Source organism: Pituophis catenifer, unplaced genomic scaffold (assembly GCF_029215685.1).
Source record: "Pituophis catenifer annectens isolate HBS135680 unplaced genomic scaffold, rPitCat1.0.hap2 SCAF_1, whole genome shotgun sequence".
Classification (NCBI taxonomy): Eukaryota; Metazoa; Chordata; class Lepidosauria; order Squamata; family Colubridae; genus Pituophis; species Pituophis catenifer.
In genome coordinates, this window is record NW_027256881.1 from 195,612,350 (window position 1) to 195,637,521 (window position 25,172).

The 25,172-nt window shown below is 35.6% G+C and overlaps 1 protein-coding gene across 4 annotated transcripts in view; it reads left to right on the forward strand.

Annotated features, from left to right (window-relative positions):
- Positions 1-25,172, forward strand: part of OLA1 (Obg like ATPase 1) — a 101,173-nt gene that overhangs the window by 22,495 nt on the left and 53,506 nt on the right. For all 4 annotated transcript variants that reach the window (XM_070956896.1, XM_070956895.1, XM_070956897.1 and 1 more), the window contains exon 5: positions 18,554-18,729. In XM_070956896.1, coding sequence (XP_070812997.1) covers positions 18,554-18,729 — 176 coding nt within the window. The remainder of the gene's footprint in view (positions 1-18,553; positions 18,730-25,172) is intronic.

The window sequence follows — 25,172 nt, forward strand, 5'->3', positions numbered from 1 at the left end:
ATTATGACTATTGTTTAATCTGGAAAAAAATAAAAAATTGAACAAACGTAAACTTTTAACAAAAAAGGCTCTAATATTGTACTATAAATAAAACAGCTACATGAAGTCTTGTAACTAAATGCCCCAAGTTGAATTTTCAAGAAACTCTGTATTTCCCTTCCAATTATTTTTAAATTGAATGTTTTTAATACATGTGTTACTATGCCATCATCATGTCCCTTTGCAGGCTGAAAAAAGTATAGATCATAGCATTTAAAAAATAATCCCAACTCCTGGGTCCCTTCAAATCTGCTTCAGATTTGGGAATTTTTAGAACCAATTCATTGAATTGAAGGGTAAGAGGAGGATTCTATAGTTTGAGTGAAGAGAAGCCTGCTTATACTGCTGGCTATAAATCTTAGATTTAAGCATTTTTAAGAAAGGAGTTAAATCCGGTTAGAGATAGAATTCAAAATATGTATGCCAAACAAAATGTATTAAATGTCAATACGATGTTAGTTCTAATATTAAGGCTTTTAAAATTCTGATACCTTATAATAATTACTAATAATGTTAATTACTAATAATTACTAATAATTCAAAAGCGGATTATAGTAATTGAGGGGAAAATGCTTTTCTATATTTAAAATACCTCAGGAGCTATAGATTAAGCCGTTGCTTTCAAATATTACTGGCATTTATATTTAACCGGGAGTTGAAATGAGGGTTCTTTGGTGCCCTTTGACCTTGGTGTTTTCTTCCAGATGTTTCTTTGCCCAAACTAGGTAACATCATCAGGGCCATCATCAGCACTGATGTTACCTAATTTGGATAATGAACTGTTTGCAGGAAAACAACCAAACTCAGAGAGCAACAAGGAATCCTCACTTAAATTTAAATTCTTCTATTCAGATTTTCTTAGGATGGACACTGATTGCAGTTTTCAGATACAATCCATTTTATTAAAAATAGCATTTTTAAAGGTATTTTAGACCTAATGTTTAGAAAAAAAATTACTTTTGTTTCTATGTGTTTTGTAGAACAATAAATAATAGCCTTTTTGCTGGTTTAGACGGAAGTTTCATGTCAGTATTCAGCGTTCATATTTCTCCTCAACAGATGATTGCAATAAAAACATTGCATGGACTGTTGTCATTTTCCCGTGGAAAGACTTGCATATAGTTAACATAAGCATTTTGATAGTGGCTGAATTAAGTTTTTTTGTTTTGTTTTTGTTTTTGTCTCTTGTCACCATGGATGATTAGACCTAAATGTCTGCTTGTCTTGACTTGAGATCACCGTACCTTCAGATAACATGCCTTGTGACTGAAGGTCGAAATATTTTGAATTCTAATAAGCTGGGAGAATTGCTTGAAATAGGTTGCAAAATCTCAAGGCTGCCTTTTGCATCTGCTGTGAAAAGAACCATTGGGAATGGTTGAGTTTGATGATCATAGAATTACTGGATGGTGATTCTAAAACCCTCAAAGGGAAGTTGCTATGGCGATCTAGTTCCAAACTGTGAAATGATTCACCTTTGAAAGGCTTCAGGGTCTGAGAAGCTGAACACATCATTGTTTAGGTGGTCATTGGTTAGGAAATTGCTGATGGCTGTGTAATCAGCACTCCTGTGGTAGTTAAGCGATCTAAAAAGGTTTATTCCGAATGATGTGGGACAACAGAAATATGCATGCGATGACTTCTCAATCTTAGTTTGTTAGTGCTGCACTTGTAAAAATAGTCACTAAATGGAAAAGAGAGTTCTTCAATGGAAAGCGTTTCTAAAAACAAAAATGTTGCCCTGGGATTGATGTGACATTATATATAGGTGATAAATAGCATTCTAGCTTCCATTTAGTATTCTATAAAATTTGATTTTCTTTTGAAGTGATTTGTGTATGAATTATTCATAATCATAAAGTTTAAAAATGATCCCTAAATGTGATTTTATTTAGGTGCAGTTAAGATTGTACAAGCGTATTTGATGAGTGGTCTCTGTTATTATAGGTTCTTCAACTTTCATTTAAATATTTTAAATTATATTTAACTTGTGTGAATAGCTTGAACGTATTATATGTGGCCGCCTCCTTTAAAATACAGACAAAAGTTGCTGGGAATTTTATCTCAGCAATATTACTGGCCCACAGACTTTTCAACCTAATTATTGCTATTTCAGTAATATTATGAAAAAGAAGTTCAGATATCATTATCTGAGGGTTTGGGGCAGGGGTGAAATGCTCCCGGTTCGGATCGGATCGCCCGATCCGGTAGCGATGGCGGCGGGTGGTTCAGAGAACCGGTAGCAAAAATCCCTGCCCCCCCCCCCATGCCCAGCTGAGCCGCAGGATCATCAGAGGCTTTTTTTTTTTACTTTTAAAAGCATTTTTTCTACAACCTCTTCCGACGAAAAAATGCTTTTAAAAGTAAAAAAAAAAGCCTCTGATGATCGCACGGCTCAGCTGGGATAGTCAGAGGCTTTTCAAAGCATTTTTTTCTGCAACCTCTTGGCCGAAGAGGTGGTAAAAAAAATGCTTTGAAAAATCTCTGACGATCCCAGCTGAGTTGCCTGATTGGCAGAGGCTTTTCAAAGCATTAGAAAAAATGCTTTGAAAAATAATAAAAAAAGTTGGCCACACCCACCCAGTCACATTAACCCCCCCACCAAGCCACGCCCACAGAACCGGTAGTAATAAATTTTACATTTCACCCCTGGTTTGGGGGCAAAATTTCAGTGTGCAGGTTAATCACTTAGCTAAATTTAATGCTTTAATGCAAAGTATCTAAGCATTTTGAAAATACCTGTACACTTAAGATAAGTAAAGTAGATGAAGTCTGTGATATATAAATAACTGAATATAGTAAATTAATACATTCCCAGATTATTAGAAATATCATGTATATGTATATGTGTGTGTGTATAATGAATGTTTTCTCTCACTACATGAGTCTAAAAGCTCAAAAGACCAAATCTCTGGTCCCAGTGATTGACCCAGATTGGAACCATGACCTATACCTTCTGAGCTTTTGATAACAAATCATATTCAGGGTTCTCAGATAAGCAGTACATTTCTGTATCGTTTGACATGTTTTTAATCTTGAATAAATATGTATGCAAATTTCTTTACCATTTTCATAATTATAACTGATTGACACATTAACGACCGTGATGGGATTCAAATCTTTTTACTACCGATTCTGTGAGCGTGGCTTGGTGGGCATGACATGGCTTGGTGGGCATGGCAGGGGAAGGATATTGTAAAATCTCCATTCCCTCCCCACTCCAGGGGAAGGTTACTGCAAAATCCCCATTTCCTCCCAATCAGCTGGGACTCGGGAGGCAGAGAATAGATGGGGGCGGGGCCACTCAGAGGTGGTATTTACTGGTTCTCTGAAGTACTCAAAATTTCCTCTACCGGTTCTCCAGAACATGCTGATTAATGGGAGTTAATAACAATCTCCCTATTAAAAATGTAAAGATGCTGTTGACTTGAGCTTAGTTTTCTTAGCAACATTATGGGAATTTTTACCATTGCTTTCCTTTGGGAAGTTTTTTGGACTTCTCAGACTAGCCAACCACTTTGCTGTCCCCAGCTGGTCATTGATCCAAGCGAAAACCAATCCTCCTTAATTTCAGAAATCAGCCAAGCCTTGTTGGGTTTAGTCACTTTATGGTTAAATCTATTTATTGGACACTTTCTTCGCAATTTCAGCCAAAGAAATTCTGATTTGTAGTTCCAAAGAAAGAGAAGTTTTGATTCCTTGCAGAGTTGGTAGGTTCATCTCAGTTTCTTTTTCATGTTGGAAGTGCTGATAGCAATTTGTACTGAACGATATTGAACACAGTGACTAGGAAAAACAGGTTTCTGTCTTCTCCCTTTCAGGTAACTGCTTTGAATCAATTATTTTGTTTTGTGTGGGAGCTACTGATAGTGTAGCTATCCAAAACAGATCTATTTTTTGTTCTTGGATAATGGTATTCCTGTCTTTGTTCAAAACCCCCCGGTGTTTACAAGCAGGAGGAAGAAATGAAAAAAATTCCAATTACATTCTTTTTTTCATTTATTTTAGAGTGTAACTTATAGCATCTCCTTTATTTTATATTAGCAACTCTTCGATGAATTGCTAGATTCTGGTCATGCTTCTTACATCCCATTTTAGCTGAACAATGAATTAAGATAAAACAAGCAGTCCTCATTTAAAAACTCCCAAATTTGGACCGACATTTAGTTGTTAAGCGAAGGTTGCTAGGTTCTTTTATTTTTACCTCACCTTTTCCTTAGCTTATCAGACTTGTAAAGATTGTAAATGTGAGAATTGGTTTAAAGTTAGTTTTTTTCATTACTGTTGTAACTGTGAACAGTCATGAAATGAGAATTACCTATAATTGAAATCTGAAGAATTTATGTGATTCAAGATGAAGTAACTGAGGTTTACCAGGCTAGTGACTTCCTGTAGAAGTGGAGCTTTTGGACATGCTGTTGTAACAACAGAGAGGACAACTTTCCTGACTCTTGTCAACATTTTTGAAAAGTATGTGACAATTAGGACAGTTATTTTAGAAGCTGAGTACGTCTTAGTCTTCACAGGGACAGAATAAATTTTCATTAATCCTCCACCTGATGTAGATGGGAAACAGAAAATGGATTCTTGCTAATCTTAATATGGATTACTAGACTTCTTTTGTATATTATCAATATTAAATTTCCATGTATTGAAATAGTAAAATCACTTTTCTACCCTAATTTTTGCTTACTGATCATTAGCTATTGGATAGGTCTATTAGAAATCCAGTTAATGCAGTATTATATGTGTAAAAATCTGTATATAAAACAATTTACATTAAAATGTTGCTGTACAATTTTTCATTGTCTGCTTTTTAGAGTAGAATTAGTCAAAACCTAAGAGTATAAAAATGTTTAATGAAAAAAATCTTAGGCTAAGGAGACTGATAAACCAAAGAAAATAATAATTTTCAAAGTCAACACTTTCATTTAAACTATATTTATACATAATATTAAAAAAACTAGTTAACTTTAAAATATGTAAGTTCTTGCCATTTAGGGTTCTGTGAAGCTGATCATCAAGAAGGTTGCAAATCATTGACTGTTTCTATTTTCAGAATTCCACATCCCCGAGTAATTTACTTTAATTTCACCCAATCTAACCTATACTTCACACCATCACCATTCAACTCTAATAGCTATGTTCTGTGCATAAGAAAAGCATATAAATGTCCACAATTACACTGCAAATGATTACAACCAGTTAATGTTTTATGAAGCACTATGGAATTGAAGTTGCAAACTATTTGAAAAATGCTTTATTTCAAAGCTGTTAGTCAGTCACTTCCATTTTTCACTTTAGGTTGTTGAGTAATTTAGCTACAAAAACTGCTATTATAATACTTCTAACTTCTGTGTGCAGATTACACAATTTAACCTTAAATTCTTTGATATATTTTGCAACGCCATCTTCCATACATATCTATTATCACAAAACGAAAAGCTGACGGGAAGGAAAGGGAACAAGGGGATCACGCATATTGGACTTAATTCTCAGTCACTAACAGAGATGAAATGATAGAAGGTGTTGAAGCTACAGGAACCTTGGGGGGGAGTGATCATGCAACATTGAAATTTAACATTATGTAAGCACAAGTAATAGAACAAAGTCAAATTAGGGTCTTGGACTTTAAGAGGGCTAATTTCAATAAACTTAGAGAGAGCTTGGGAAGAATTCCATGGATGAGAATTCTCAAGGGGAAAACAACTCAAGAAGCTTGGCAAATTTTGAAAAGTGAGATTATAAAAGCCCAGTCTAGCACAATACCAATGAAGAAGAAAAATAACAGCTCTCAAAAGAAACCAGCATGGCTGCATAAAGAACTCTCTGACAAATTGAATGACTAAAAAGGACAAGTATAAAAAGTGGAAAAAGGGGCACATAACTAAGGCAGAATATCAGCAAATAGCCTGAGCCTGCAAAGATGAAGTGAGGAAAGCCAAGGCTCACAACGAACAAGGCTTGCGACAAAAGTAAAAAATAACCAAGAAAGCTTCTTCCAATATGTTAAAAACAAGAAAAAAGTCAAGGAAACAATTGGTCCATTGCTGGGAGAAAGTGGCAAGAAGATGACAAGCAACAGGGAGAAAGCAGAACTATTTAACTTGTTTTTTGCATCTGTCTTTACACAAAGGGAAAAAACAGTCCAACCTATCAAAAACAGCACCAAAAAAAAAAAACAGATTAGGAACACAAGTTAAAATAGGGAAGAAAATGATAAGTGAGCACCTGTCTATCCTAGATGAGTTCAAATCATCAGGACCAGATGGATTATACCTCAAGGTTCTGAAGGAACTGGCAGATGTGATCTCAGAACCACTGAACTATATCTTTCAAAAATCCTGGAGCACTGAGGAACAGTGCTCCAGGAAAAGAGCAGATGTAGTTCTCATATTCAAAAAAGGAAAAAAAATAGATCCAGGAAAATAAAGACCTATCAGCCTGACCTCAATACCAGGGAAGGTTCTGGAAAAGATAATCAAGCAATGAATCAGTGAACACCTAGAAGCAAACAAAATAATAACCAAAAGCTGACATGGGTTTGTCAAAAACAGATCATGCCAGACTAATTTTATTGCATTCTTTGACAAAGTGACAAAATTAGTGGACCAGAGGAATGCTGTCGATATAATTTACTTGGATTTCAGTAAGGCATTTAACAAAGTAGACCATAACCTACTATTTAATAAAATAGAAAAATGTGGGTTAGACAGCATCACCACCAGATGAATTCGTAAATGGCTGACCAACCACACTCAACATGTAGTCCTCAATGGAACTGCATCTACATGGAGGGAGGTATGCAGTGGGGTACCCCAGGGCTCTGTTTTAGGCCCAGTACTCTTCAACATATTCATCAATGATTTGGAAGAGGGGATAGATGGGGAACTCATCAAATTTGCAGACGACACCAAGCTAGCAGGAATAGCCAACACTCCGGAAGATAGGCTTAAGATACAGAAGGATCTTGACAGACTTGAACATAGGGCGCTATCTAACAAAATGAAATTCAACGGTGAAAAAAGTAAGGTTCTACATTTAGTCAAGAAAAACAAAATGCACAGGTATAGTATATGTGGTTCTTTGCTCAATAGTGGTGACTGTGAGAGGGATCTTGGAGTCCTAGTGGACAACCATTTAAATATGAGCCAGAAGTGTGTAGCAGCTGTCAAAAAAGCCAACACAGTTCTAGGCTGCATAAACGGGGATAGAATCAAGATCACGTGAAGTGTTAATACCACTTTATAATGCCTTGGTAAGGCCACACTTGGAATACTGCATCCAGTTTTGGTTGCCACGATGTTAAAAAGATGTTGAGACTCTAGAAAGAGTGTAGAGAAGAGTAATAAAGATGATTAGGGGACTTGAGGCTAAAACATAAAGAATGGTTGCTGAAACTGGGTATGTCTAGTTTAATGAAAAGAAGGACTAGGGGTGACATGATAGCAGTGTTCCGAGGGAGTCAAACTATTCTCAAAAGCACTGAGGGTTTCACAAGAAGCAATGGGTGGAAACTAATCAAGGAGAGAAACAACCTAGAACTAAGGAGAAATTTCCTGACAGAACAATTAATCAGTGGAACAACTTGCTTCCAGAAGTTATAAATGCTCCAACACTGGATGTTTTTAAGAAGAGATTAGATAACCATTTGTCTGAAGTGGTGTAGGATTTCTTGCCTAATCAGGGGGTGGGACTAGAAGACCTCTAAGGTCCCTTCCAACTCTGTTATTCTATTCTAACGGCAGTGTTAATCATCATACGGTAAAATTCACAGCACTTCTTGAATGTAGAATTTCCTCTTTATTGATAAGTTGCACATATAGGGTTTTATATGTGCTTAGTGTGATGAACTTCTGGATCATGGAGAGCAAGTCCATTCCCTTTAACTAAAGTGGCTGAACTGGAGATTCTTAACTAGCCAGAGAAATATAGAGAACTCAGATGTAATAGTTTCATCCCTTCCCAGGAATGCAACTCCCATATTGTCAAGAAGAACCAGGATGTTGGAGAACACAATTTTTTTTTTATTTGATTTATATGCCGCCCTTCTCCGGAGACTCAGGGCGGCTTACAATGTGTTAAGCAATAGCCTTCATATTTTTGTATATTTTATACAAAGTCAGCTTATTGCCCCCACAATCTGGGTCCTCATTTTACCTACCTTAGAAAGGATGGAAGGCTGAGTCAACCTTGAGCCTGGTGAGATTTGAACTTGCAGTAATTGCAGGCAGCTGATGTTAATAACAGTGCTTTAGTCTGCTGAGCTACCAGGGTATTCAAGGGTAAAAGAGGGTGTATGAGGGTGATGAACTCGTAAGCTGTCGTACTGAGGACACTCTGGAAGTAGAAGATTTTGGCTCCGGATGATTGAATTGTTAGACAGATGGGGTTTGTGATAGGCAAATATATTTTCTGGTGATAGCAGTGTTTCAGTATCTAAGGAGCTGCCACAAAGAAGTGGGCATCCTATTTTCTAAAGTACCTGAAGGAAAGACAAGAAGCAAGGGATGGAAACTAGTCAAGGAGAGAATCAAACTTGAACTGAGGAGAAATTTCCTGACAGTTAGAACAATTACCATATTTTTCGGACTATAAGACGCACTGGTGTATAAGACGCACTAAGATTTTGAAGAGGTAAGTAAGAAAAAAAAAAGGGTTTTGCCCTCCCCCAGGAGCACTCTGCAGGCCTCCCAAACCCTCTGCGCACCCCATTTTTTGCAAAACAGGCCCATTTTTGCAAAAAATGGGGTACACAGAGGGTTTGGGAGGCCTGCAGAGTGCTCCTGGGGGCTGGGAAGGGCAAAAATGCCCACATTTTTGCCCTCCCGAGTCCCCAGGAGTACTCTGCAGGCCTCCCAAACCCTCTGTGCACCCTGTTTCTGCGAAAAACGGGCCCATTTTTCTCAAAAATGGGATGGGCGGAGTTTCGGGAGGCCAAAAATGGCTGTATTCGGTGTATAAGACGCATCAACATTTCCATCCTCTTTTTTTTGGGGGGGGGGAAGTGCGTCTTATACTCCGAAAAATACGGTAATCAGGAACGACTTGCCTCCAGAAATTGTGGGTATTCCAACACTGGAAATTTTTAAGAAGAGCTTGGACAACGATTTGTCTGAAATGATATAGGGTTTTCTGCTTGAGCAGGGGATTGGACTAGAAGACCTCCAAGATCCCTTCCAACTCTTATTCTGTTATATAGGGAAATATAGTTAATTATTAAAGATAAATTATTAGGAAGCAGACCAAAAGTCCAATATTGCCAAAGGGAGTTTTCCAAGAAATGCTACCTGCTGTACACACTGAGCTCGCTAGACGGATAATGCTCAACCTCTCAATAGATGAGGGGGTAATATCAGGTAGAAGGCTTAGATTTGTTACGTACTGGAGAACTTTAGTAGATAAGCGAAACTTATACAAGGGACAGACTCTACTTATAACCTAGCTTTTAGCATATAATATCAAAAAAGAAGACAAGCAGCTTTTAAACTGTACCCTTGGGAAATTAGGAAGACACAAATAAAGTTTTTTTGTAATATTAAGGGGCTTCAATTTCCCTTACATAGATTGGATACATTGATGTCAAGGCTATGACTTGAAAGCCAGAGTTTTTAAGTCCCTAGATGATTATGAACATGAATTTGGACAAACTCTGGGAGACAGTGGAGGACAGAGGACAATGGCGTGCTATGGTCCATGTGGTTGCAAAGAGTCAGACACGGCTTAGCAATTGAAAAGCAACAAAGATGATTATGCTTCAGGGTCACTTTTTAAGATTAACTCTATAGTGGTCTCTCCCTGAAACAATAAGGAAAAGGCCACTTTAGAGTTAATCTTAAAAAGTGACCCTGATCTGCTATAAGATGTAAGGCTTGTGGAAACAATAGGAGACAGCAATCCATAACACTGTTGTATTTTACAAACATGCAAGCTGGAAACTTCCAAAATTGTCCAACTCAGAGCTGTTTGCCTACCACAGAGGTAACTTTTCTAAATGAAGGGGACCATTAAGGATGAGTAGAAGGGATCAAACTTGTTAAAAAAACCCAAAGATTTGGAATAACAATAATTGAGGTTAGATTAGTATGTAACCCCCAGTTTGTACTTTATCCTTGTAGTACCAGCTTTGGGAACTGTATATATTTGTTTGTTTGTTTGTTTTTTAATTCATTTCCTCTCTGATACTGATATAAACTGTTCCAGATTATGGAACAAACCAACAAAAAGTTTTAATATTTTGTCATTTATAGAAGTACATTATTTTTATAGAAATGATGAGTTTTTGGAATGAAGCCATGAAACTTTGAATATTTTGGGTTCCTTCCTAATTTCAGATAAATTTTGGACTGTGGTGATGTTTCATCTGTAGCTAAATTTAACATAGTTATATTGCTCTGAGAAAGAAGAATTATGATTAAGAATTAAAGCCCTGATTTCTTTAAATCCCAGAAAATTATACCGTCAGATTTACTTCCAGGTAAACAACATCAATTTACAGAATCAAATTATTTGGATTCAAAGATTCCAGGCAGTGTGGCTAATTCCAATTCCAAGGTTCAGAATGGAACATTGTACATACTTGATGATCTTATTCTAACCTGCTCCTTCCGGTCTTCGAATGGTGCACCCATCATCACTGTATCTGAGTTCATCCACCTTGCTCTTGGTCATCCTCTTCTTCTTAACTTTTTCCAGCATCAGAGTCTTCTCTAGAAGACATTCTTTGTGTAATGTGTCCGAAATGTGATAATTTGAGCCTGGTGATTTGTGCCTTATTAAAGAAAGGAAATAAAGCCTCCTACGATCCCAAGATGTATTTATTTAATTTATATTGCTGCCCAACTCGCAGAATCAAATCTGCCAGCTAAAACTTGCTAAAAGCAACAGATAAAAAGAAAAACTACAAAACACATCATGTCTAAGGCTACTCACCTATCTGCACATTTAAACTTCTTTAAAAAGTTTAATTACTGGCCTGTTGCTTGAGAGGAAAAAGGAAGATGAAAACAATTATCTTTCAAGTGTCTGCAGATAGTTTTATTCTAATCAAGACTAGATATCTATTTTGCATGGATCACGTCTATCACTTATAAATCATAGAAGAGAGATCCTTCTTTCCCAATACTTCTTAATTTGCCCTTTCATTAATGAATGTATTAATGTATGTCATCTTATCAGTTCACTGAATTTCTTAATACTTTTTTTAAAAATAATTTTTATTGAATTTTTAAGTTTTAAAAAACAAAGTAAAGAAAAACAACAAAAAACAAAAACACATTAAAAACATGTAAAAAACATAACATATCATATATTATTTTACAGCTTACTGTATCGACATGGATATATATTCTCTATTCTTATTCACTCGTTCATCTACGTACTTATATTTACATTAGTATCTATTTACAAAACCATCATTATCCGGTTAACACTATTCAGTAATTTACACTTCATAGTTTTAATCCGATTAAATTAACATTTCAAATTATTATTTTGATTTCTTTTTTCTAACCAATCATATAGTTTGTTCCACACTCTATAATATTCCAACTCTTCCCTCTCCTTAATTTCCAGCGTCATCTTATCCATTTCTGCACATTGTAGAATTTTTCGAATTACTGTTTCCTCTTCTGGTACTTTATTTTGTTTCCATCCATATGTGACGGTAATCCTTGCTGCCGTTAATATATGGAGTATTAGATATTGTAAAGATTTGTCTATTTTTGGGTTAATTATTACTAATAAATAGAGTTCTGGTTTAAATTCCATTTTTAATTGGGTAATTTCCTCCAGCCAATTTTTAATTTTAAGCCAAATTTTTTTTATCTTGGGGCACATCCACCATCTTAATACTTATTTTTGTTACATAGTTGGTATGTTTTTCTGCTGGTGTTTCTTCTTTAAACTTTTAAGTGTCTGTCTCATGTTTTCTTATTTAGATAATGCAGAGTCATTAGAATTACATTCATAACTTTAAGCATCAATTCATATCGTGGAGCAGTGCAGCTCTTTATGTTTCTATTTATGTAGGTAGGTGCATGAAAGTAGCTGTGCTGGGAAAGGATGGAAATAGAGGAAAACAAAATTAGGAGCAGAAGAGAAGGGAGAGGTAAGTGGACAGGAAGAAAAGAGAGAGGACTATTTAAGTGAGGGGTCCCCAAATTCTTCAGCTCATCAACCCCCTCATGAAGTTTCAGATAGTTTGACCCCCAAACATTAATTGTATGAAAACAATAAATACTACTTTGACTAAAATGCTACAACTAACCCTAATAATATAACATCAACCCTTTACACAGTCCCATCTCATTTGGGGACCAGTGTTGACCACTTCAGAGAACCATAGGCATTACAGAAAGAGCTAAAGTTCATCAGGCAAGCAGTTTCTCCTGAGAAATGTAAAGACCTTACAAAGTATTTAATTGTTGCTTGAAGATTCTTATCACCAAAGTTGTTTGAAGAGCAGATTTTCAACAAGCCTTCTCACACTTGGGCTGTTTCAGTTACAAACGTCATTGTACAATGAAAAATTTTCTGTTCAATTCCCAGTTCAAGCTGACCTGAAAGCCAAGAAAAGCTTCAGAGAGAAAGGGTCCTGGATGTTGCTGCTCAAGATAGCATAGCATCTCTTAAATGTGCTAATTCTTGAAGTGACTGGCAGAGAATAAATACATTTTCCAGACTGAAATGTATTTAACAATTTACATGCCTCAACACCTTAGAAAGGTTTTCTTTATAGCATGGTTTGAAAAACCTGATTCTGTGAAAAGGTATGGGAAGTATCATGAAGTTCTGTTCACAGAATGGCTGGGTACATGTGGCAATATGTTGCTATGAGTACATTGTACATATTTTCTTTGATGGTAAACTATACTCTGTATAAGAGTTGATTGCCTAGCACAGTGATGGCGAACCTTTTTGGCACCAAGTGGCCAAACAGGAACGTGCTGTGTGCCGGAGCGCTGGGAACCCAAAGACCAGCTGGCAAGTGCGCATGCACATGCTAGCCAGTTGGTCTTCATGTGTGCTGGAGCACTGGAAACCCGAAGACCAGGTAGCCGGTGTGTGCATGAGCACTTGCTAGCCGCTCTTCTGGTTTCCGGCACACGCATTCAGACCAGTCAGCTGGTCTTTGGGTTTCCAGTGCTCCAGCGTGCACAAAGCCCAGCTGGCCGGCGTACATGCATCTGCTGGAAACCAGAAGAGCAGCTAGCAATGCCGCGCGTGCCCACAGAGAGGGCTCTGCGTGCCACTTCTGGCACGCATGCCATAGGTTCACCATCATGGGCCTAGGAGGTCCTTTTTGAAATCTAGGATACATTGGGGAGTTCCACAAGGGAGATGATAGAAAAAATATGTTTTAGCTTTTTCAGTATTGTTTTTATAGTCTCTTGATATTTATTGATTAATCAATAAATTAACTGCTGCTGTAGTACTTGGATTATTAAATTCTGAGCCTCAGTGTGTTAGAAACAAAAGGGAGAGTCTGTTTGTGGTAGAAACATGAACGTAAAATCAGAAAATTAGAAAAGATGGAACGATAAGTATGCCTAGAAAATTAAGAACATTCATATCTGTTTTATATATTTTAACATTTGCTTAGATACATAAATATAAAAAGTGAATTGCTGCAAACATTCTAGTTTTCTGCATTTCTTTCCTTCAGTAGGCAAGACATAGGCAGCTTCATATTTAAGTCAAACTAGTTTCCTTTGCTGTATCATAAAACTTTCAGTCCAATCAGCAACTGCATTTAAATACTGCAAATTGTAGCAGCAAAACAATAATTCTGCTGATTAGCCCCTTTCCATTTCTTGTAAGTGAACTGTTTATGCTGTTGAGTACCTTTTGAAAAAAGAAAAAGCCAAAACAGCCTTGATTAGTCAAGGAGTAATTGGATGACTTGATTTTAGCAAGAGAATGAATTGGTTGATGATAGCCTGTAACTAAGTGTAGTGGTTCTGTTCAGAGGAATACATAACATAGAGTCATCAGATCTTGACAGGTATAACATAAGCATTGACAAAATCCCTGGATGTTTTGAAATAATTGTCATATGGACGGTATAAGAAATGGAAGAAGTATGTGCATATTGTAAAATAATACCAAGGCATTCATTTAAAGGGTGTCGATAAAATATAGATGGAATTTATATTGTGTTAAAACATGGGAAGAAGCAGGGTAGAAGAATATGTAAATACCTGCAGAAACCATGCTCCTGTTATTGTGTAATAGGAAAATGATATCCGGACTGTTGTTGAAGTGAAACAGATGAGAGCGGTCTTTAAGACTGTGAAACAGCCTTCAAAAAAGCAAACAAAAATATATAGTCTATTCTAAAGGAATATTTCATGCAGACTAATTGGAAACATTTTAGAGCCAATCATAGAACTTTGAATTAGGAGAGGTTGTAGGATAGGCTGTTTTAGATTAATAATAATAGGTTCCTTGGGTGCAATTAAAAAAAAAAACCTGCCACATAATAACTTAGACTTAACAATTGTCAATAAGAAGGAGAAAAGCTCTGGTTAGTGGACATTGCAGTACCTGGAGACAGCAGAATAGAAGAGAAAGAACTAGAGAAAAATCACAAAATACAAAGACCTGCAAATAGAATAGAATGCCTAGGGCAAAAGAAAGCAAAAGTAATTAAAAGGTTTAAGATTTAATAAGCTGACTATGGTGGTTCCATGGGTATTGGAACACTGGGCGCCATACTGGGTACTTAAAAATATGCACATTGGCAGAATTTCCATCTGTCAATTACAAAAGGCCATGCTGCTTGGATCCGCACGTATACTCCGGTGATATATTACAACATCCCAGGTTCTTGGGAAGTACTCAATGCAAATGAAGGCCAAAACCAGCTAGAGAACTGGCAGCTGTGATTTCACATTTTTGTGTATACAATAATAAGGGTGGCTAGATAAATAAACTCAAGAGCCATATTCGGCACACAGACTGGAGACTCTACCTCTGTCATACAAAGGCACTGGGAAATTATCATTTTTGTGCAGCTTAATATTTAAGTGTAACGTGCTGAAACTATCATGTGGTATCTCTTCTGAAATCTTCATTATCAGTCCCTTTAAATTATACTTCGTTTTTAAAAATGCAAGTACAAAAATATGTATACAATTGTACTCTTATTTAAGGGAGAACATATTTAAAAGAATTTTCTGAGACAGGCTTATATGTGAGACATTTGTTAGAAAAGTGAATAAAATTTAAATGGTAAGTAACAGCATTATAGTGTCATGTACTATATACTGGGAAGAATATCATATTCAAATCTGTATGGGTGGAAAGCAGTGTGGGCAACTAGATATTGCAAGTACAATTTTTATTTGATCAGTAACTGGAATTGTACTTCTGGGTGCATGGAAAGCTAAAATCATAGTGATTATTTTTTCAAGGTGATGGTAGATTCATTTCCTCTTTTTATATGTGAATAGTGAAATTTTAGGTTTAAAATAAATCTTTGGCTTTTTTCCCTAGAGAGATCATAGTTTTCAATCCAGTCACTATTATTAGTTAATCTGGGCACATTCTGATTGATCAGTTTTAAAATATAATTTTAAATAACAGTTAGTTAATACCAGTTTGTAGCTAAGTAAGTTGAATGTGTATTTTGATACTGTGTTTCCTTAAGTAGTTTTCACACAACCTGGAATAGGTTTAGTGAAGAGAAGGAATTGACACTAGAAACTGGCTTACAAAAAGAGTTTGAAAGGCTTGGGAATGTTTATACTTGAAAAGAGAAAAGGATGGGAAAGCGAAGAGGAATGAGGATATAATTCTATATATAATGAGGACCCGGTTTGTGGGGGCAATAGCTGACTTTGTATAAAATAGAACACCGCTTGGGGGGGGGGCAAAAGCCCTACTAAGCAGGTATATACAAAAGTATGAAGGCTATTGCTTAAAAGCATTGTAAGCCACCCTGAGTCTCCGGAGAAGGGCGGCATATAAATCAAATCAAACTAATTGATCTCTTAAAGTAGGGGTGTCAAACAGGCGGCCCGTGGGATGGATCCGGCCCGCGATAGACCCAGAGTTGTCCCTTGGGGCTGTCCTGGAGATGGCGAGGGACTGGCCTGTGCCACCCTGCCCAGCCAGTCAGCCACGATGACCAGCCACGCCCATCCTGGCCCCCCCAAAGGCAAACAAAATTCTAATATGGCCCACGATGGGATTGTGTTTGACACCCCTATCTTAAAAGATACCACATAAAAGAAGGTTTAGAGTTTTTCTTCATTAGTTCAGAGTGGTAGAGGATGTGAAATAACGGTTTGGGTTAGAAAAAAGCAGATTTTAATTGAATTTAAGAAAGAAAAGTCTTTTCTAATCTAGGTGGTAAATGATTATTAATTATAGTTATGTTTATAAAACATATTTCAAACAATTTGATTAAGTGGAGTTTACTAAATTCTGGGATAAAGCAAATTATGTAACTGATCTTCCTAAATTAAAATTAAATAAATATCAAAGAGCAACTCTATTAATTTAATTTATTACATGCATTAATTAATTTCCTGTAAATCAATCAAATGTGTCTTTCCTTACATATTTTTTGCAACTCTTTATTTTTCTTTGAAATTCTTTTAAAGTTCTGACCTTACTTCCATCAGGCCCCCGCTAAAATTGGATGTAAAGTAAAAGCACTTCCTCAATTTTGCCAAGATACCAACAGCTCTTTGAATGATTAAAATGTTAAATGTAAATCCATACAAAGTTGGAATAAAACATGTGTCTAAAAAATTCTCAAATATGTACAAAAAAAAAATCAATCATAGGATGAATATGGTAAAGTGACAAGAATACACCTAAATACTTCCTTTTACTATTATGGTGAAGGGGTAATAAAATACAACCTAGAGCCTGAGAAGGAAGGAAATGATTGCTGTAAAGTAGGAACAAGGTGGGGAATGCAAAACGTTGTTGTCATCGTCATCATCAACGTTGTTGTCGTCATCATCATCAGATATTATTTTACCTGATGGGTCTCTTTTCAGATATTTTGAAAATGCAATTACTGCAAAATAAATTAGTCAGATTAATCAGTCCTGGTTGTAAGCATTAAAAGATCTAAAATAAACACTTCAAAGAATTAATATTGACATGTGAAGGCATATGTGGCCACTTGAACTCAGCTAAGCAATGTCAGGAAAAAATTGTACCTCACAATGTTTTTAGGAAAAAAAAATACCAGATGACAAGCTGCTATCTGTATTTTTCAGTCATATAATTAGAAGGGAAAAGATTAGTTTTACCATGCATAGTTTTCAAAATGAAGACACTGTGATATTCCTCACACAAAGAGAAGGTGACATGAATTGGCCTGACATGTGGCTGACATCTTTTCAGAAATACATGGGAGGTTTTGTTTTCATGCAGCCTAGGTGTTTCAGAGTACAGCATTAAATTTCATGATCCAAATTCAATTAGAAAAAAGAATTGGGTCACAAGATTTTTTTTTTTTAATCAGGAGGTTATTATAATTGGCAACACTAAAAATGTTGTAACCATGCTAAATTGTGTTTAAAACATTGTGCCTGAAGTTAGTGGGTTGATTCTGCTATTACATGGTGTCAAAATTTTTTTGTCATGAATTATTCATGAATAAAGCCTACCATTTAAATTATAGTTTGCTATTAATAAATGTTTAATTTTTGTTTTCGTACGATTCTTTATTGATAACTCAAGAGTATCCCAGTTGAATTATGTTGCCACATTATGTCTTCAGAAGGGCATAAAGTCAGTACACATGCTTCAGTAATATCTGGTTGTTTTACCCTTATGTTTCCAGTTGGCAATTTGAAATTATGGCTTCAGCTGCACTTTAAATATGTGATAATAGCATGTGTTTCTAATAAGGGCCAGCACCATTTTGTTGAGTTAGTGTGAATGGTTGTCACTCATATATGACAAATGTACCTTCATCTGCTTCTTTGATGGCCCCCTAAAAACCATACCCTCAAATCAGACCGATGAAATTAGCTGCTGTGTAAATTGTGTGTCTGAGTGGTTCATTATCTAATCACCGTCAGAACCATAGTGATAAAGTAGTTGGAAGCAGAGAAGAGGTCTGCCAGATGATTTCAGGCCCTTGCCCCCCCTTTCTTTTCGTAAATTCTGTTTCCCTTGGAAACCCATTACTATACTAGAGAACTTCCCCATTCTTTGACAGAACTTCCTGACAGTTTCAATGTTTACTTTATTCTAAGCCACTGTGTTTATCAAATGATGTATAAAGACAATTTTCTTCAGCCAGCTCTAAGACCTTATGAGATGATATTGACTCGAAAAAGAACCCTGGAAAATTTAAAATATCAATTGTGTTCTGCCCTTGTAGCCATAACTACTGGGTTGTGCTGTGTCTAATTTTTACCCCTGTCCTGGGTTTGTTTTGTGCGTCTATGTGTGTCTACTACATTTGTGACATATTAGGTACTTTGTGCATTGTTGTTAGCTAAGAATATTGCCTAACCCACCCACTTTTGCTTCCACAAAGGATCGTTCGATGATGATGATATCACACATGTTGAAGGAAGCGTGGAGCCAGTTCGTGACATTGAAATAATACATGAAGAACTTAGACTAAAAGATGAGGAAATGATCATGCCCATTATAGACAAATTAGAAAAAGTGGCTGTACGAGGAGGTGACAAGAAATTAAAACCTGAATATGTAAGTAAGAAAATATTCCATTTCAAAAGTTTATATTTTGGAGTGTAGGATTGATATGTTTTAGAAAACAGGATTGTCATATTAATGATTGTCAGATTATCATTGGGTTTTACTGTCCTGGAAAAAAGGCACTAGTTTCTTTTGAATTTAAACTATTCCACCAGTATGTATCAAATTGTAGTAACATGTTCTTTTTAGTTGTACATATTTATGTAATTATTGTATAAATATAACTACACAGTGGTGAAGATTTATTATTTTTAATTTAATAGAGAATGTGTAACTTCTGCAGGTATGTACATTCTTCTTAAAATCTGTCAAACTAATTCAAATAGGAGAATCACCACAGAGTAACATAATTTGGACTCAGCCGTGGGTCTATTGGATAAATCTGAAATATTCTTTGAGTTTAATTTTCTTGTTGTAGTTGATGTCAACACAAATCAATCTCTGGCAGTCCAGTGTGGTTTGGGAGAAAGGTGTTCCTTGTCTAGGTCTGGGAGAAAATAGTGCTTTCAAAGTCAGACAGGCAGCTTTTATATCTAATGGGGAATTGAACCTGTTCTAGGCCAGTACATGAACCATTACACTATACTGGATTTTACCTCATTCTATATTGGGGATAAAAGAAGAACTGTCCTCTTCCCACCCCATGTACATGGCCTGGAATTCCAGGCAGCATATTAATGTAAAATAAATAAAAACAAAGTATCTATATTAGACAAACCCAAAAGTTCTTAAAATATGCAAATGTTCAAATTCTCCAAAACTCACAATAGGCAAATAAATATTAAAGCAAAAATGAAGACTGAAAAGAAGGAATAGCTGATGTTGAACCACGTGAAATAAGCATATGGCCCTAGTTTTAACATGAAATGGAGATGGCTTCACAGATTTCAGTGTTAAATCCTGTAATAGCTTCAGGATTTATTTGCAATAGGTTGCAACTAACTGTCCCTGACAGCTAGAATAAAGAAACAAGCAGGATTTGATTTTGGGGGGGGGGGATTTCTATCACCAGTCATGAAGACACAATTTATTCACTGAAATCCTAATTTATTCATTAGGTAGGAAGATTCTGTAATCAAAAAATGAATTTTTCTTTGATACAACTTCAGTTCAGATTTTTTACTACTTGCTAATGTAAATTTCATTTATAGATATATTTAGCATGATCATAATATCAAGCAAGCAGATAAATATTTGTGAAATCCTTTGCATTGAATCAAATCATATTAGATTCTGTCCAATCTAATTAATTTTTGGAATTGTTTGGAGGATATTTATATTTAATCATATATTACGATGTTTTAAATTAGTGTTAATAATCTTTCTTATTTCTACCAGTTTTTCAACAGTTAACAGAATGATTATTTTTTAAAATAACTTTCTTATTTATAAACAATAGTTTAACAAAAAAGCAATTTCCATCAAGTCAGCACAAAACATATCATTAGCTGGATGATACATTTACACTTGATTTGGGTATTCCTCTTCATTTAGAGTTTAAAAAGAAAACAAGCTTTCCAAAATTTATCTCAGTTTTTAATGAATTACTCCAGAGATAGAAAACATTATTTCTATATTAGCAGAAGAAATTACTATTGTTAAGTGTAGTGTAACAAGTAAATTGCTCTCCAAGCAAATGTTAACATTACACCAATGTACAACTTTAAAAATCAATCCATAAAAATTTCCTGAATGAATATTGTTTTGTTTTATAACAATATGGAGAAAGATAATAGAACTAGGCTTGGAGCTACATAGGGAACTTACATTTAAAGTTGCAGAATTTTTATCAAACCTTTAAAGCAATGGGGGGAGGGGCCAAAAAATTGAAATACAGAAAAACCCCTAGATTTGGGGTATCTCAATTCAGCAGAAATTGGCTGTAATAAATAAAATCTGAGCTTGGACTTCGCCTCAACCAACAGATTTTGGCAAATCAATCCAAAAAAATCTCCATACATGTTACATACCTCCTCCTCCATCATCATCATCATCATCATCATCATCATCATCATCATCATCATTTTAGCCATTGTCTATCCACTGAAGGATGAAGGCCTCTTCTGCATGTTTCCAAGCAATATGGTCCTGAGCTTTTTTTTTTTTTTTGCTAATTGGACCTGCAATACTTACTCATCGATCCATGATCCATTTTGTTTTAGGTCTCTTTCATGGATGCTTTTTATCAAGTGAGAGCCATTCTATGACTGCTTTGTCAACCTGCTGTCAGTTCTTCTTGCTATGTGACCAGCTCATTTCCATTTCAATTCTTTTACTGTCTTGATGCTATTGTATACTTTTGTTTGTTCTCTAATCCATGTGCAAGTCTTTCTATCTTGTCTTGTAATGCTGAGCATGTATCTTTCCATGGCTCTTTGCACCATTGTAGTTTTTGTATCGATTGTGAGGTTGTGAGATTGTGATGTTTCACTGACATATGTTAGGGCAGGTAGCATACACTGATCAGAAACTTCAGGCATAGGGGGAGGTTGTTCTTGAAAACTATGCTTAGCTTGCTGAATGCCTGCCAACCACATTTAACATGCTATTCAGTTTCCTTTATTGTATCACCTTCCATTGAGATCTGTTGGACAAGGTATATGTAGTGGTCTACGTCTAGTTCTTCTCCAGATATATATATATTTTCCTTTGGTGAATTTATTAAACATAACCTGGCTCTTTTTCAGGTTTATTTTTAAGCCAAATAGTTCTCCTGCTTTGTGCACCTCTTATATATACCCTTATAGGTCTTCTGGGTCTTGTGAAAAGAGAACAACAACGTCTGCAAATCTTAATTGATTTAAATAGTGATTTTTATTCCATCTTTTGCCCTGTCTAGTTTGCAAAATACTTCTTCAAGGCAGGCTGAGAAAAGGATAGGTGATAATGTATCACCTTGTTGTACACCTCGTTCTATATTGATTTCTACTTTATCATTAAGGCAACTTGTTGCCATTGTTTTTTCATATATTGATTGTAGTAAGTTTTTGTAAGCAGTGTTTATGCCTTGGTTCAGCAATGCCTTAATTATTGCTTGCTGGAATACAGAGTCCAATGCCTTTTCATAGCCAATGAAAATCATGCACAGAGGAATCATTGTGCCTTTCAATGAGTTGTTGAACAACATGGATGTGATCCATTGAGCTGTAACCACTTCTGAAGCTTGCCTGCTCCTTTGGCTGTGCATCATTTAATGTTCTTAATATTCTTTTTGCTATTATTTTGATGAAAACCTTGTATATTATTGAAAGAAGGCTTATTGGGCGATAGTTTTTTAAATAATCCCTGACTCCTTTCTTGTGTATAAGAATCACTTAGCGTTTTTCCATGCATCAGGTATTTTTTCTTCTCTGATGCGTCTCAAGCATAGCTTTGCTAGTATCTTATGTAAATTGTGACCACCAGCTTTCAGCAATTTAGCCATAACACAGTAATTTCCTGAAGCTTTGCCATTTTTCATTGATTTTGTGGGACTTGATACTTCCTCTACTTGGATATCTGGCATTTCCTCTTTTGTGGGTGTTGTTACTTTTGCGTGATCTTGATCTTTATGTAGCTCTGAATAGAATTTTCCAATTATTTCTAACATTTCCTGTCTTGTTCTACACACATAGCTATCTTCACGTTTTAGTGCAAAAACTTCTTTCTTGTATTTATAAACTTGCATTTTGCTCTATTAATCCCTTTGTTTTCTTCAGTTGCCTTTTCCAGAAGCTTCAGGTTAAACTGACGTGTTTCATCTTGGATACGTTTTTTACAGTCTTGCAATGTTCAACATATTCCAGTTTATTAGTGAAACTTCCAGTATTCTTCATTGTCCATCATTTTTTCATTTAATCAATAGTTTCATCAGACATTTTTGACTATACAAAGTGTCTTTCCGGTAGTGCTATAGATGTAGTAGATTCAAGAATGTTTTTGACTATTTGTTCATTTTGGTCCATAAAGTTCATCTCTTCCAAATCTTGCAATAGAGCAGAGTGATTTGATAGATTAATCTCAAAATCATTGTTCTCGTCTAACAGGTTATCGCTCTTTATTGTTGTTTTTTGTGACATCTTTATCATTTTCATATGTCTTTTCTATAGTCTATATTTTCTTTATCTCTTATTTCCAACATTAAAACAATTGATTTAACAATGATTCATTTAGCAACTATTCAAATAAAATATCACCAGAAGTTTATGATCAGTCCTCATACCTACAACTGTTGCAGCATCCCCATGGTTACATGATCAAAATTTAGGCACTTACCAACCAGCATGTTTTTACAATGGTTGCAGAATTGGGAAATTCTGGTCCCAATTGTGGTCTAATTTTTTAGATTCAAGTAAATGGATCATTCTGACAATATAGCTCCAACTCCCAGGGTTTTAAGGATTAGTGAAAGACAGGCATGGATGTAACAACTTGATTGTACTTCCTCCTCTTACGAAAATAAATACCATTTCCCTTAAAGGAAGAAATGCTTTTTCTTTATACTTGAGAGCTATATACCATATTTTTCCGACTATAAGATGCACTTTTTTGTCTCCCAAAAGGGGGTGAAAATGTCTGTGCGTATTATAGACCGAATATTGCCAAAGCCCCACCCACCCACTGGCCGTTTTTTTGCCTCCGCATGCCCCATTTTTGGGCCTTTTTCAGGCCTTTTTTTGGCCCATTTTCGGGCCTTTTTTGGCCTGTTTTTGAGGCTTTTTTGGCCCATTTTCAATACTTTTTTTTTTTTGGCCATTTTTTTCAGAAAAACGGCCTGAAAAAAGCCTCAAGAACAGGCCGAAAAAAGCCTTGAAAATGGGCTGAAAAAAGACTGAAAAAGGCCCCAAAATGGGGCTTGCGGAGGCCAAAAACTTTTTTAAAATTTCCTCTTCTAAATTTAGGTGCATCTTATAGTCAGGTGCGTCTTATAGTCTGAAAAATATGGTAGTTTTTTTCGTTTTGCACAGGGATGCTATCTATGTCTCTACTCTATGTCTCTGGGCATGGGGAAATCTTATCTAATTGCTCTGTTTTTCATAGGTGTCTTCTTCTCATTCGCTTCTTCATAGGGACCCCAGTTCAATAATGGAGAGTATTTAGAATACTTAGAAATGAAAGTTAGAAGAAAAACTGTTGTAGACTGTGTTTATTTTCCTGAAGTGGGTGTGTGGGTGTGTGGGTGTGGGTGTGGGTGTGTGGGTGGGTTTTTTTTAGTGCTATTTACATTTTAATACAAGACTTCTACTGTAACGAATGGAATATAGCCTGAGCATTCTTCCTGAGTTCTACTTTATTGGTTTTACTGATCTTTGCATTTGTCCATCTTCATGGTATTGTTGTCCATCCTGGCATTTTTTTTTTAATAAAAGGCAGAAAATAGACTGAATGAATAGAGAGCTATTGTACTGTTACTTAATGTTCATGAAATTAATTTCTTGAAGGTGTAAGGATACAGTAAAGTGTATTCCTGTATTAAATATCTTTGAATCATTGCATGACAAATATGATTTTATATTTCCTTGCATGCCAGCTAAGTAAAATGATTTTGTTGCTATGTATCAGAAATCTATGCATTAATGATCTCAATGTTGAATTAAATAAGACCCTAAAGTTATAGCTGGCAATAGATTAAATATATATCTGAACAAGATTTATAATCTTGTTTATAATTTATAATCCCCATAACTTTTTTTTAAAAGCTTGTTAAATGATAACCACTCTGCCTCTTCTGATCCATGTGCTTAAAATCCAGGACACTGGAATAATGTAAATGACCACCTGTACACTAAAGCCCATCGTTTTCTGTGCTTGAGAAACATAAAAGGCATGATTCATACTCCATCTTGAAACCCTTTTATTAGAAAAAGAGGTTTCTTCTAGAATCCTTTTTGCTATTATGGTCAATGCGATAAAGTGAGTGATCATTTTACAGATCAGGTTATGCATTTATAAATATGAATATTTCATCGTTTTCTTTCTAGTAATCTTCTCCTAGAATACTGAGACAGTTTCGCATGTTATAGTTGATGAAACACACCTGCAAATCAAGAGGGAAATGGTATTGCTCTTGATTTTTAGGTCCCCATAAAGGCTTTGTTATGGTAAATCATGACACCTGAATGGCAGCATTCATACTTCCTATCTTGACTCTTTGGTGTTGCTAGCATGCCCACAGAGACTTTGATAATAGGAAAACCACACCACACTAGAATATTTCTGTCTTAAAATTGTGTTGTCTCATGAAATTAATTAATTGTGCAATGGATGACTCTGTCATAGGCCAGATTGAGACGATGCAATATATTTACATAAAATATAAATTATTAGATTCCTTTTTCAAGAAGCACATCTGTTTATCTCTGAAAATAGAAATGTTCAGTGTCCCTTTCACCTCACCACTCCCATTCTGAAGAAAGTAAGAGAGTGTAATCTCAGATCATCATGCTTCAAAAATA